We start from the raw sequence: 13,928 nt of genomic DNA, 5'->3' as shown, positions 1-13,928 counted from the left end.
ATAATGCATCCACTTTTGTACACTTCAATGATCAATAATGGCTTGTTTAGTGCAAGCCGTGGGACACCACAAAGAAGAAAAACATATAGTTTCTAGTAAAAGCTTTCAGTAAGAGTTTTCATGATATCATTAGGAAAAAACATCCTCTGACTCACCTCTAAAAGAAAAAAAAAAGGCTTCGCTAAACATCTTAAAATACAGCCTGGAGCTCTGCCAACTTTCCGTCAGTCAGCTGCAGACGTGGGTTACAGAACATTTGATACTTTTGTTTTTCTTCAACGACTAGGCTAACCTAACATGATGTTGGGTTTAAAGGGGACCTATTATGCTTTTTTCCACTTCTCTGACCTATAAATGTAGTTACAATGTTTTATTTTTGTACGAAGCGGTGCAAAAGTTTCACATAATGACGTTTGTGCATTTGGAAGTGAGCCCTGAAAGAAGTTTGGGATGTTTCAGGGTTTCAGAGGGCATTGTGAAGCTATGTCTTTGTGATGTCACAGAAGGACGGGCTTCCTTATATGGGCGTGGCTCTCTACCCTTGCCCAAGCTCTGCTTCTCTGTTTATGGGGCAAGCTCAAGCAGAAGTTATTGGAGTTGTTAATTCCCAGCAAGAGAAAAATATTTTGTGTTTTCTGTCAATGGCATTTCATAAGGAATAGCTCACATGAGTAGCTCCTAAACATTTTTCAATTCATTCTCCAAATATGTTATTCATTTATTATAAACTCCTATATCCACAAAATTAGAAAGTGGGGTTCGCAGTAGTCAGGAAGTACTTTGATAGCGGTTAGGCGTGTGACCAACCACAGTGGAATGGGCATGCCTGGAAGCGGGCTGTGGGTGGAATGAATTAAAACAGTCCGTTTTTTCGCGGCAATCACGCAATCCAAGAAGTACAGCTGGAATAGGTGCAGATTCTGTTAGATCTAGAAAGCTTTCTGTGCTGGTTATCATGTGGAGCTGCTCTATATAAGTCAACAAAGCAATACAAAGGGACGAAAAATGAGTATAATGAGGTCCCTTTTAAAATGTGTTATATATAATGATTTTGAAAAAAAATTGTCTGAGACAATTTTTTGCACATGTGCACACCCACACCATGATCAGAGCAATTTCCTTATGTTTTAAAGTGTGTGTGACGTCATTAAGTATTTTTTTTAATAAAAATGGTCATTCATTAGTGTGAATCAAGATTGCAATCTATCAATATAATATATATAATAGTATAATATGTCAATATATCATCCAGCACTAATATATGGCATCTATTATGTTGCCACTTGATGGAGATGCTCACTGTCAGAAACAGGCATGTACAAAACCAGCAATTTGGGGCTTAAGACACAAAAAAAAATTGAAAAAAATAATTAATTAAAATTGAAAACTAAAATTAATTACATTTTTTTTTGTGTCTTGTCCAGCCATTGGGCCAGATAGTATTGTTGATCTATGCTAAAATGATTTGCTCTGTGTCAGGAAAGGTGTAAAGCATGTACAAACCCAGCTATTTGGGGCTCAAGACACCAAAAAAAAAATTGAAAAAAATAATAACAAAATGAATTTATTTTTTGTTGTTCTTTTTTGGGTCACGTCCAGCCATTGGGGCAGATAGAATTGTTGATCTAAATGCCCTTATATGCTAAAAAGATTTGCTCTGTGTCCGGAAAGGTGTAAGCATGTACAAACCCAGCTATTTGGGGCTCAAGACAACAAACATTTTTTTAAAAAAAGATAACAAAATGAAATTAATCACTTAATAAAACATTTTTCTCATACTGCTGTCATCGATAAATATACAACTATGAATTTCCAGTGAATTGAAGTTGAGATTTTGACACGCCCTGTAGCAAGTTTTCTGAACTGCCGCCATCCAGAAAGATGTTCCAGGAACATGTTCCTGACACAATCATAACACAATAATAACATTCACTTATATTGTGTTGTGAATACTCGGATATAACACGTACAAAAAATGGCCCCAAGTATGTCTTTTGACAAACCAGCTCCATCCACACTGCAAGATACAATACCGGTGAGCAGTGAATGCTGCTTATCCAGCCATGGCATGAAGCTCAATTCTATTATTCTCAGATTCGTAGAATAGATTTTGTAAAAAATTTATTTATTAAAGACGACCTATTATGCTGACTTTCCGACCCTTTGTATTGAGTTGTGGACTCCTATAGAGCAGCTACACACAATAACCCACAGATAAACGATAAAATACGATGAGCCAATTCAAGAAACAATACAAGCAGTTGATGTTTGCTAAATACAAGGATGAAGAGTCTTGAACCAGTCATGATGTGCTATATATATCACTATATTGACACGCACTATGGTACCCATTATGGCATTGGATGCTCATATCACCTCCTACTTCGGTACAAGGTGCATTATTAAAAAAAAATGTATGGTCATATCACCTCGTACTTCGGTATGAGGTGCATTATTAAAAAAAAACCTTAAACTGTATTATGGAAAGCAGGAAGTGAACAAATGTAACAGTGACTGATTGTAAAAGTACCAGATGGAGGGGTAGGATTTAATAAGCTTTGCTTCTTCCTACTCCTTTTGGACATGTGGAACTGTGAACTGATTATGTGATGCATTCAATTGTAATCTGATGTATGTTCAAATGAAATGAAATAAAACCATTACCATTACCATAAAACTTTCTAGATCTTCCAGAATCTGCACCTATTTCTTGGATTTGTGATATCTGCCGAAACAGTGTGTGTTAATTTATTCCACCCACGGCCTGCCTCGAGGCACACCCACTCCACTGTGATTGGTCATGCGCCCAAAGTGCTTCCTAAATACACAACTTGTTCAAGGGACCAATTTGTTTGCGGGGCTCGAAGACATCGTTGTGGTTCTCTGAAACTGACAAATGAACAATTCTCATAATAATGGAGAAAACATTGGCGTGAGCGATAACTTCCGGGTAACTTCTGGTGTAAATGTAACTTGCTCCTCCTTCTTCAGTCCCCCGAAAGAAGTGATAAAAAGCTGTAAATATTTCAACAAATCTAACACTTTCAATGTTATTTTTCCCACAGCATTTCCATGCGTGTTGGTGTCATGAGCCCTTTAAAGCTACAGACACACAAAACGGTTAAAGCCAGATACGCCTTTATAGACATATTTAAAATACTGGAAAATGCTCAAGTATGGGAGGTTTTAATGGTTGAAATCTAGTTCAACTGTAAGTCAACCGTAGTCCACTCCCAAAGCTTCCCCTTTCGGGAATAGGGAGGAGGTTGCTGTGTTGTAGTCTGATGCCACCTGACATTTCATGCTCGGCTGCTGCTTGGCCAGCTATCATTCTGCCCGCGTTGAAAGAGAGAAGGAGCGAGAGGTCAGCTGTTCACTCTCACGAACGGAGGAGTGATGGAGATGCAGCGGAATGAGACTATAAAGTGGAGTTTTGCAACGTAAACTCTCCAGTTTAGGCTTGTGGGTATCACATGTAGCGTATACAGGAGTCGCTTGAGTCCGTTTTTATGGGTCCGACATGAGCTTTCAGTCAACCGGGCTGCGGGGAATCAATGCTGATGATCAATATGTTAAAATTGAGGGGAAAACGTCATGTGTCATGCAAAGGCTTCACTATGTTGCCCGTATCACATGGCAACAATCTGGCGCTCTCCAAACATTCATTCATTTATTCATTTTCTACCGCCTTTTCCTCACGAGGGTCGCGGGGGTGCTGGAGCCTATCCCAGCTGTCTTCAGGCGAGAGGCGGGGTACACCCTGGACTGGTCGCCAGCCAATCCCAGGGCACATATAGACAAACAACCATTCACACTCACATTCATACCTATGGACAATTTGGAGTGGCCAATTAACCTAGCATGTTTTTGGAATGTGGGAGGAAACCGGAGTACCCGGAGAAAACCCACGCATGCACGGGGAGAACATGCAAACTCCACACAGAGATGGCCGAGGGTGGAATTGAACCCTGGTCTCCTAGCTGTGAGGTCTGCGCGCTAACCACTAGGACACCGTGCCGCCCGCTCTCCAAACATTCATTCATTTATTCATTTTCTACCGCCTTTTCCTCACGAGGGTCGCGGGGGTGCTGGAGCCTATCCCAGCTGTCTTCAGGCGAGAAGCGGGGTACACCCTGGACTGGTGGCCAGCCAATCACAGGGCACATATAGACAAACAACCATTCACACTCACATTCATACCTATGGACAATTTGGAGTGGCCAATTAACCTAGCATGTTTTTGGAATGTGGGAGGAAACCGGAGTACCCGGAGAAAACCCACGCATGCACGGGGAGAACATGCAAACTCCACACAGAGATGGCCGAGGTTGGAATTGAACCCTGGTCTCCTAGCTGTGAGGTCTGCGCGCTAACCACTAGAACACCGTGCCGCCCGCTCTCCAAACATTCAAACAAATAACATCTCTACCAATGTGAGAGGCTCAAGCAATAAATAATTTCAGTACTTCAACATTACACAAATACGCATGTTGGAGACCATTACACGAGTATAGTGTCCATAATAAGCTCACCTGACTGGATGTTTTGTCAGTGCTACCATTTTCTGGCGATTACATGACATCCTCACCACAATGCTAATTTTCCTCCCAGGCTCATCCAATCAAAGCAATACCATCATGTTGGGTGGAGGTAATAAACACAAACACTTAAGCAAAGTTTTTTTCCTGCTAAAAGCTAATCAATACGACACCCATTGTGGTTGGTGGATGGAGGTACCAAAAGGACTGCTAGCATGCACAACAAGGATGCTACAGTGCGACTATCAATTGTACTATATGTCCTGGTTATCTCGTTTGATGGAAAAATCATAAACCGTTCCACTGTGGGACCGCTGCAACTGGAGTGTAATGGTGGAAAACAATAGCTCTATCCGCACCTTTACCTGGATCCTCACCAAAACTACATATAATGTCATTAAAGTCGGTCATTTATGTCATCTTTCTCAGCTAAACGGCGATCAAAGCAACACCTCCCATAGTTTGGTGGAGGTCACAAAAGACAAAAACAAAAAAAGGCGCAATAAAGATGCTAAAGTGCTACCATTTATCATCCTAAATACAGTAAACCTCGGATATATCGGATTCAATTGTTCCCACTGGTTTTGTCCGATATAAGCGAAATCCGTTATATGCGTATACCGGAAAATGTCCGTTTTACGCATATATCGGCTTTATATCCGGTATATGCGTAAATGGGATTTTATCCGTTATAAAAAGGCACTTCCTTGACTATGTTTCCAATGTACCTGGACGCGCAGGCAACGCTGCAAACGCTGCAAATGACGTCGTATAGCGGCCTGTCACGATTCGGCGAATCGGAGCGCCACGATGCGGCCATCCGATATATGCGAGGGAAATTTAATGGAAATGCTTTGGAACGGGACTGGAGATTTTGTCCGAAATAGGCGAAATCCGTTATAAAAAATCCGATATATGCAATGAATTTTTATTGGAAATGCATTACAGAAAAATTGGTTCTTTTTTATCTGTCCGTTGTGAGCGAATTTCCGATATATCCGAGTCCGATATATCCGAGGTTTATTGTATGTCGCAGCTCTCCTGTTTGATGGAAGAATCGCTAATTGTTCCCCTGGGGCTTCATCTGCTGGATGTGGTTGCTCACTACACCACTTGGCCCCGATGCAAGTGGAGTGTAAAAAAACGTAAATGTGAAGATAAACTCTTGCATCCACACCTTTTACCCAAACCCTTGCCAAAAAACTTGGTTTTGTATTTTTTTTTCCTCCAGCACAATGTTACTCAAACAATACCTGTAAACCTTGGTGGAGGTAATAAAGATGATAACAGTCCCGTGACGTATAATGCAACCCCTTTCTTGCAATCTCACCTATTCCACAGCTCATCCACCCCTCCCCACAGAAAGCCACCCTTCTCCATCACCCCCTCCCCCCCCCAGCTGTGCACATACCACCCAAATGCAAAAGCATCCACCCCAAAGTGCAGTTAAAAAGCATAGAAAATAAGCAATCCGGTACACAGACAGCTGTAAGAAAGCAAGGGATGGATGTTGTTGCAGGCCGAGCTCATGTTAGCAGATTGGCTTTAATCCGGCAATGGAGGAAAGCCTTGTGGAGGTGAAAGCCCGCGTGTGTCAGCTCTCGTTTGGCCAATTTGTCTACGGCGTGGCTCGGAAATAATTCACAAAGCCGGCAGACAGGCCTCCGTGCTCTGCGGTGGCTATAACCTGCCTAGCAGTTCAGTTTGCATGCATTGCTTTTACTGTCAAAGAGTATCGATATGCATGAAGGCTCAACACCTGCCATCGTGGCTGTGAAGTAAAAAGCGAATAAAAAATGAGTCACAGCATCCCTTCCGTATGCACGATTCATTCCGTATGTCTCACCAGCGTTCACATTTCCTTCGCGGCGTCTTACCTCCGTAAAGAACGCCTCCATCCTGCTCGGTCAGTCCACCCAGACGACGCGCGCCGGGCCCCGGCAGAGCGCACACGCTGGACCCGGTAGCCGGTGCGCAAACCTCGGCGTGTTTTGTGTGAGGAAAGGCGATGCTGCCTCCGTGTTGCTGGTGTGTCCCATTCACAGCGCCGTCATCATCTTCATCTTCTTCCTCCTCCTCCTCCTCCAAGTGGCTGGGTTAAATGCCACATGTGAATGACAAATCCACGGAGGGAGGAAAATGGGTGGGAATGTCCGGGATCGGCTGCAGGTTGGCTTCTTTCGGTGGTTCTGTATGTGTGATAGTGAGTTGAGATACAGGACCAGCCCGGGGGCAGTACGAGCTTGACGCTGTTGCCCACCTTGTACACTGATGGAGGGGAGGAGGGGAGGGGGATGCATCGCAAATATATCCAGAGCAACACACACACAAATAGGGAGGGAAATTAATGGGCAATATTAAACATCTGGATGACCAGAAAGGATTATGGCTCAGTACTGAACAGTGTCATTGTATGCAATACTAATGTTAACTTCATAGCCCCTTTTGCACATATTCTATCTCAGGGGTCTCAAACACGCGGCCCGCGGGCCAAATGTGTGTCTAGTTTGAGACCCCCACCTTGATATGAAAGTTTATTGTTAGTGCGGCCCGCGCAAGTTTGATATGGATGCTGTATGGTATCATGTACCCAGAAAAAATTATTACGTTTGATTCATGTTCATGTTAAAGGTTAAATAACTGTTAATAGTTATCCTCCCTATCCGTGTGGAAGTGGTAAGTTTTTGGCTATTTAAGTTGAAAGGAAATAACTTGAAGGCTACCGTTTAGGTCGCTAGCTCTCTAGTTTGCGAGTTAGCATGTGTCTCAAGACCCTGCAGTTGCGCAATATGTTGTAAATAAAAAGAGTATAAATGTGACTATAGTCGTGTTTTGTCATGTCTACAGGGCTCTAATAATGCTTTGTTCATTTTAATCTGAAAAAAATCATTTGTCTACCCACCAACTATATGTGGTTTCTTAAGTTTTTATTATTTGCTGTTTTATTATTATTATTATATTTATTTATTACTGATTGATCGATTTTCTTTATTCTTGATTTGTTTATTTTTCATCTTATTTTGTGCAGAAAAATAAAAATTAAGATAGTTGAGAACAGTGGAATGTTTTATCAGCGCTTTTATTGTAGAAAAGCGGAACCAAAGCACTGAAAAAGTTTGTATATTTTTCTGTCTTTAATAAATGTGTTTGGTTTTTTTTTGGAAAACCTGATGTGGCCCAGTCTCACCCAGACCCTAGCTCCAGTGGCCCCCAAGTAAATTGAGTTTGAGACCCCTGTTCTATCTGTTATTATTCATTGCCATTTCACCCTACAGGAGACTGAGGGCTGCAAAACAACATGGGCAGGTAGTATGCAGTGAATGCTTCTTTACAATACATGTTAACAAACAACAATGGAGGGCACCGAGGGAATCCTGTCTTTATTTCTTGGTAAGGAGATAGATTTTATCCGAGAGGAGACTGAGGGCAACAGGAAAATAGGTCACGTGTGTGCATTGTGTGCACTAGTCTTTAGACATGCTAACAAACAATAGAGGAGCATGAGGGTATCCTGTATTTACTTTTTGATAAGGAGACATATTTTATCCGAGAGGAGACTGAGGGCAACAGGGAAAGAGGCCAGTAGCCAGACTGAATAACACATGCTAACAAATGACAACAATGGAGGCGAGCAAGGATCTCGCTGCATTTCAGTCGTAGCCTAATGAGATCCATTTTATTCAAGAGGAGACTAAGGGCAGCAAGAAGACAGGCCACTAGTGCACATCTTTAAAAACAACAACAAACAACAACGGGAGGAGAACGAGGGTATCCTGTATTTACTTTTTGATAAGGAGACAGATTTTATCCGAGAGGAGACTGAGGGCAACAGGGAAAGAGGCCAGTAGCCAGACTGAATAACACATGCTAACAAATGACAACAATGGAGGCGAGCAAGGATCGCACTGCATTTCAGTCGTAGCCTAATGAGATCCATTTTATTCAAGAGGAGACTAAGGGCAGCAAGAAGACGGGCCACTAGTGCACATCTTTAACAACAACAACAAACAACAACGGGAGGAGAACGAGGGTATCCTGTATTTACTTTTTGATAAGGAAACAGATTTTATCCGAGAGGAGACTGAGGGCAACAGGGAAAGAGGCCAGTAGCCAGACTGAATAACACATGCTAACAAATGGCAACAATGGAGGCGAGCAAGTATCGCGCTTCATTTCAGTCGTAGCCTAATGAGATCCATTTTATTCAAGAGGAGACTAGGGGCAGCAACAAGACGGGCCACTAGTGCACATCTTTAACAACAACAACCAACAACAACGGGAGGAGAACGAGGGTATCCTGTATTTACTTTTTGATAAGGAGACAGATTTTATCCGAGAGGAGATTTAGGGCAACAGGCAAAGAGGCCAGTAGCCAGGCTGAATAACACATGCTAACAAATGACAACAATGGAGGCGAGCAAGTATTGCGCTGCATTTCAGTCGTAGCCTAATGAGATCCATTTTATTCAAGAGGAGACTAAGGGCAGCAAGAAGACGGGCCACTAGTGCACATCTTTAACAACAACAACAACAAACAACAACGGGAGGAGAACGAGGGTATCTTGTATTTACTTTTTGATAAGGAGACAGATTTTATCCGAGAGGAGACTGAGGGCAACCAGTGCACATCTTTAACAACAACAACAAACAACAACGGGAGGAGAACGAGGGGTTCCTGTATTTATTTCTCAGTACGAAGACACATTTTATCCAAGAGGAGACTGAGGGCAACAGGGAAAGAGGCCAGTAGCCAGACTGAATAACACATGCTAACAAATGACAACAATGGAGGCGAGCAAGTATCGCGCTGCATTTCAGTCGTAGCCTAATGAGATCCATTTTATTCAAGAGGAGACTAAGGGCAGGAGTGCACATCTTTAACAACAACAACAAACAACAACGGGAGGAGAACAAGGGGTTCCTGTATTTATTTCTCAGTACGAAGACACATTTTATCCAAGAGGAGACTGAGGCAGACGTGATAGTTACAGTACGTTGCATGCTCAGGAAGGCATCGAGTGACTTCAAGCATGAAGTGATGTCTAAATCAGCCATAAGGAGTGAGCTGTCAGCAGGAGGGGAGTTTATATTTCTGTATGATCTCTCAGGAAAAAAAAGACCCCCCCCCCCCCCCCACCCCTTCAACTGGCAGCCAGCCCCCCTGTGGGGTGAAAAATGAAACCATGTGACTCAAACAGGACAAAATCGGCGAGGGCCAAAACAACACACAAGGTCCCCAAAGACTTGACTTTGTCCGAGTGCAGTAAAAAAAAACCAGACAGATGGTTAATGTGCACAGTGGCAATGTGCTCATGTGCACGGTGTGTGGTTCTAATTCTGTCCCGCCACTACCCCCCTTTAAGAGGACCACACTACAGGAGCCAGGTGCAGCCGCCACAATCTGCCCAGCAGGGTGAGGCCACTTTGGGGTGCGGCTTTGTCAAAGCTCAGCCTCCTCCTCCTCCTCCTCCCAGGAGCCCTGGAGGTAAAAGTGGGGCCTTTTGTGTGCTTATTATGGGACAGCAGAAGCCCCCCTTTTTCATGTTGTTGAACATACAGTATGAGCAAATCCAGTGGTGTCCCCAATTTATTACACATAAACCTTTTCATGACTTTCCAACAGTAATGTTTCCCTGGAGCCTGTTTATTACTTTTTTGCTCCACTTCTGAAGTTGACATTCCCGGTTTTGGATAAAGACTTCCAAATGAGTTGAAAGCACTATTAAACTAAAAAAACAATTTGCAAACCAAAGTCCTCATGTGCCACACTTCCTATGACCTGCACCCGGCTAAAACCCAACCCAACTGGTACTTCCGGATGCATAAATCAAATGCAATCAACATATTTTGCTGGAGGTCTGCATGGAAGTCAATAGCCCTAAATACCACGGCTGTACAGTTTTTCCCAGGAAAATCCCCAGAGTGAAAAAAGATGGGAATGGAGGGGGCGGGGTGGTCTGGGTATTGTTGCTGTTGATAATTACATGGCCAAAAGCCACCGACCTAAACAACTCGTGCAAACGTGTACGACACACACACCAGCTAGCCTGTACTATATTAAAATCTCATTACCATGACAACAGTGGGTCTGTGTGACCTCTCTCTCTCTCTCTCTCTCTCTCTCTCTCTTTGGATTGATACTTCTGTGAGCGTACAGACCAGAACTCTGCTTCGTCATCTGGCCACAACTCTCGATTTCTCCTTCACCTCTCCTCCTTCTCTTACCCTGACGCTGCATATTTTCAGAGTGTGTGTGTGTGTGTGTGTTGCCCTTTCAGATATACACTCACATGCCACAACATTAGGTACACCTGATCCAATAACAGAAATGTATCATTTTTACTCAAAAAACCGCAAACGCAAGATCATGGGTGACCATAATGTATCCCAATAGTCACACAAGGCAGTTGTAAATGGTGTTACTTATTTTTACACTTGTGTGGTAATCATTCATTCATTCATTCATTTTCTACCGCTTTTTCCTCACGAGGGTCGCGGGGGATGCTGGAACCTATCCCAGCTGTATTCGGGCGAGAGGCGGGGTCGCCAGCCAATCACAGGGCACATATACACTCTAAAAAGTAATTCAGAGTATCTGTTGACACCACTTAATTTAATACATAAATGCAATGTAAAAAAATTAATTAATTGATTTTGATAAACTTTCTAAGTTGCTAACTTTATTTTTTAAGTTATGTTCAAATAATAATGTTGGCTATTACATGAACTTAATTTAGCATGTCATATACACTCAAATTTTATTGTTGGTAAGCTTAAAACAAAATTCAAGTTGCCATGACTTAATAAAATTAGCTTGGTAACATAATACACACACACACACATATATATATATTAAGTTACTGCTACTTTAAAAAGCTGTGTGCATTGTTATTATAATTAAGTAGACAACAAATTAAACTACTTTGAATAAAATGATTAAGTCAGTTGACTTAACATATTTCTTTGAGTTACGAACTTAAAAACTATGACTAAAACCTATGACAAGAATTATTCAGTAAGCATTACTTAAAATGAGCTTTGAGTGAAGAGGGAAAGCTAATTTGTGCAATGCAATATTGTTTGTTGGTTCAAAGCAATTTCAAATTAAGTTGTCATAACTAAGAAAGACTAATGAAAATTGTTGCGTTGATTTTTTTTGTTGAGGCTAAACATTTATTTTTTGAGTGTAGACAAACAACCATTCACACTCGCCAATTAACCTAGCATGTTTTTGGAATGTGGGAGGAAACCGGAGTACCCGGAGAAAACCCACGCATGCACGGGGAGAACATGCAAACTCCACACAGAGATGGCCGAGGGTGGAATTGAACCCTGATCTCCTAGCTGTGAGGTCTGCGCGCTAACCACTAGACCGCTGTGCCGCCCGTGTGGTAATCAATAATGTGAAAAAAATGATTCAAATTTCTGGCTTTTGTGCATTTCTGCAATGCGACCACAACAGGGAGTACCAGTAATAGCAAAAAAAGTGAAAAAAGTGTGATGACAACCATAGAATTCTCAACCCCTTGACGCCCGTGTTGGTTTACCCTTCTTAATCCTATAGTACCGTGATATTATGCTGTAGAACCTTGATATCATTGCGCAGTGCTCAATTTTCAGCACGCACAAAACAAAAACAAAACAGAATGACAGATTTATGGCAAATATTACAGATCATAACTTTTACTTCAATGTTTTATACCACTTAAAGACTCGTATGCAGTCGTAGTGTACCCTTTTGATGCAAGTCTGTGTGGCTGCGCCCACTGAGATTTACCGGTCGATGACTCCTGTTTTTACATGACAGTCAAGAATGTTAAAAATGTCATTTACAATATTGCCTGGACAATTAATAAAGATGTTGTGTTTGACACTGGAACAGATTACTTCTATTGCCATTGTTTTCTGTGTGTATTTTACTTGATGGCACACAAAGGAAATATAGAAATTTATGCTTGGATGTGTGATGACCAATTCCCTGCCTGATGTCACCTGATCCGTATGACTCATCTCACACACACACACACACACACACACACACAAAACATAAAATAGGACAGGATAAAGGTCATAGGGAGTCTTCTATAAAAAAAAATGCATAAATTATAGAGTAGATATTGAAACCATGTTTGCTGAGCTGTGCTGTCAATTTTTTAAAACATCGTTGGAGTCATATCAGCAAATTATAGATCAGATCCACCATTGTCTAGGGTGCACTATCTATAACGATGCACGTACAGGAAGGGGTGTGCTCTAATTGCTGTCTGGACGCAATGATGACTTCATCCTGAGACCCATTTACCTCCTCATCAGGCAGCACGGCAGTGAATCTTGAGGACCCCCCCCCCCCCCCCCCCCACACACCCCACCCCCATCTTGCAGGCTACAGTGGTTCCCGACAGACAGTTGGGTAATTCAATCGTCCCACCGTGACAGCCAGCAGAGAGCACATACTCAAATGCACAATCACACCAGGGCTTATCATTCACATGTAGATGAACTTGACGTACAGTATGAGGTGTATATTATGCAATGACTCTTGAAGTACAGTAATATCTATTTATTTTGCTTTTTGATTTTCAGTGCTGTACTATGCTATCTGAATGAGGCCTAATCTCCAATTGGAACCATTTAAATGACCCAGATCACTATAATTAGCAGGATTACAGTGGCGGGTCCTCATGAGAATCTCTGTCTTTCACAGTAGTACTGCAAAAAGTACATTTCCTGCTCAGTTGTATCTGCAAAAGTACACAAACAGTTAATTGGCATGCATGTGCAGTGATTGCTGTATTCAACCTTGTAACTAAAGCAGTGCACAAAAAGCCCAGCTGTCCCTCCAGAAGACACAACAACCATATTTAAATATTCAGTGCAGGCAAACAGTGACAGAAGGTGGGCTCGAGTGTGCAGACCTTAATCTTGGTAATGCACCGTCAGCTCCTGCATCCTGTTGGACAAACAAATATCGTCGTACGACTTCAAATTACATATAGACTATTGTACTGCACTAAATGGAGGACTTGTCATTCGCCTATTATGTATATGTTTATGAATATTTAATATACACCACACAAAAGCCTTCTGCTGCATTTAACCTCACAATGGTGTAAACAATAGTGCATACAATTAAGCTGTGCAATAATAATAATGGTAATGTAATGGTAATGGTATTTTTACCTGTACATCTTACATCTCACCATGTCCAAAAAAAGAGTAGGCAAAAGCAGAGCTTACCAGATTACCATTCTTTATAATAAAACAAAAATATAAAGATGCATATTAGTACAGTTTAGTAGTCTTTAGATAAATAAAGGAGTAAAAGTTGAAAGAAAATGTGCAATGATACCTTAATTAATTTTTTTTATTTAACATTTTTTTAAAAAGACT

The 13,928-nt window shown here is 41.8% G+C and overlaps 1 protein-coding gene across 4 annotated transcripts in view; it reads right to left on the bottom strand.

Annotated features, from left to right (window-relative positions):
• myo10l1 (myosin X, like 1) overlaps positions 1-6,792 on the bottom strand; it is a 65,248-nt gene extending 58,456 nt beyond the window's left edge. For all 4 annotated transcript variants that reach the window (XM_058091441.1, XM_058091442.1, XM_058091443.1 and 1 more), the window contains exon 1: positions 6,416-6,792. In XM_058091441.1, coding sequence (XP_057947424.1) covers positions 6,416-6,436 — 21 coding nt within the window. In that variant the 5' untranslated portion in view covers positions 6,437-6,792. The remainder of the gene's footprint in view (positions 1-6,415) is intronic.
• Positions 6,793-13,928: the final 7,136 nt, after the last annotated feature.

This window comes from Doryrhamphus excisus, chromosome 13 (assembly GCF_030265055.1).
Source record: "Doryrhamphus excisus isolate RoL2022-K1 chromosome 13, RoL_Dexc_1.0, whole genome shotgun sequence".
Classification (NCBI taxonomy): Eukaryota; Metazoa; Chordata; class Actinopteri; order Syngnathiformes; family Syngnathidae; genus Doryrhamphus; species Doryrhamphus excisus.
Note: the sequence above shows the minus strand (reverse complement) of the source record. Positions and strands in the feature narration are given on the sequence as shown.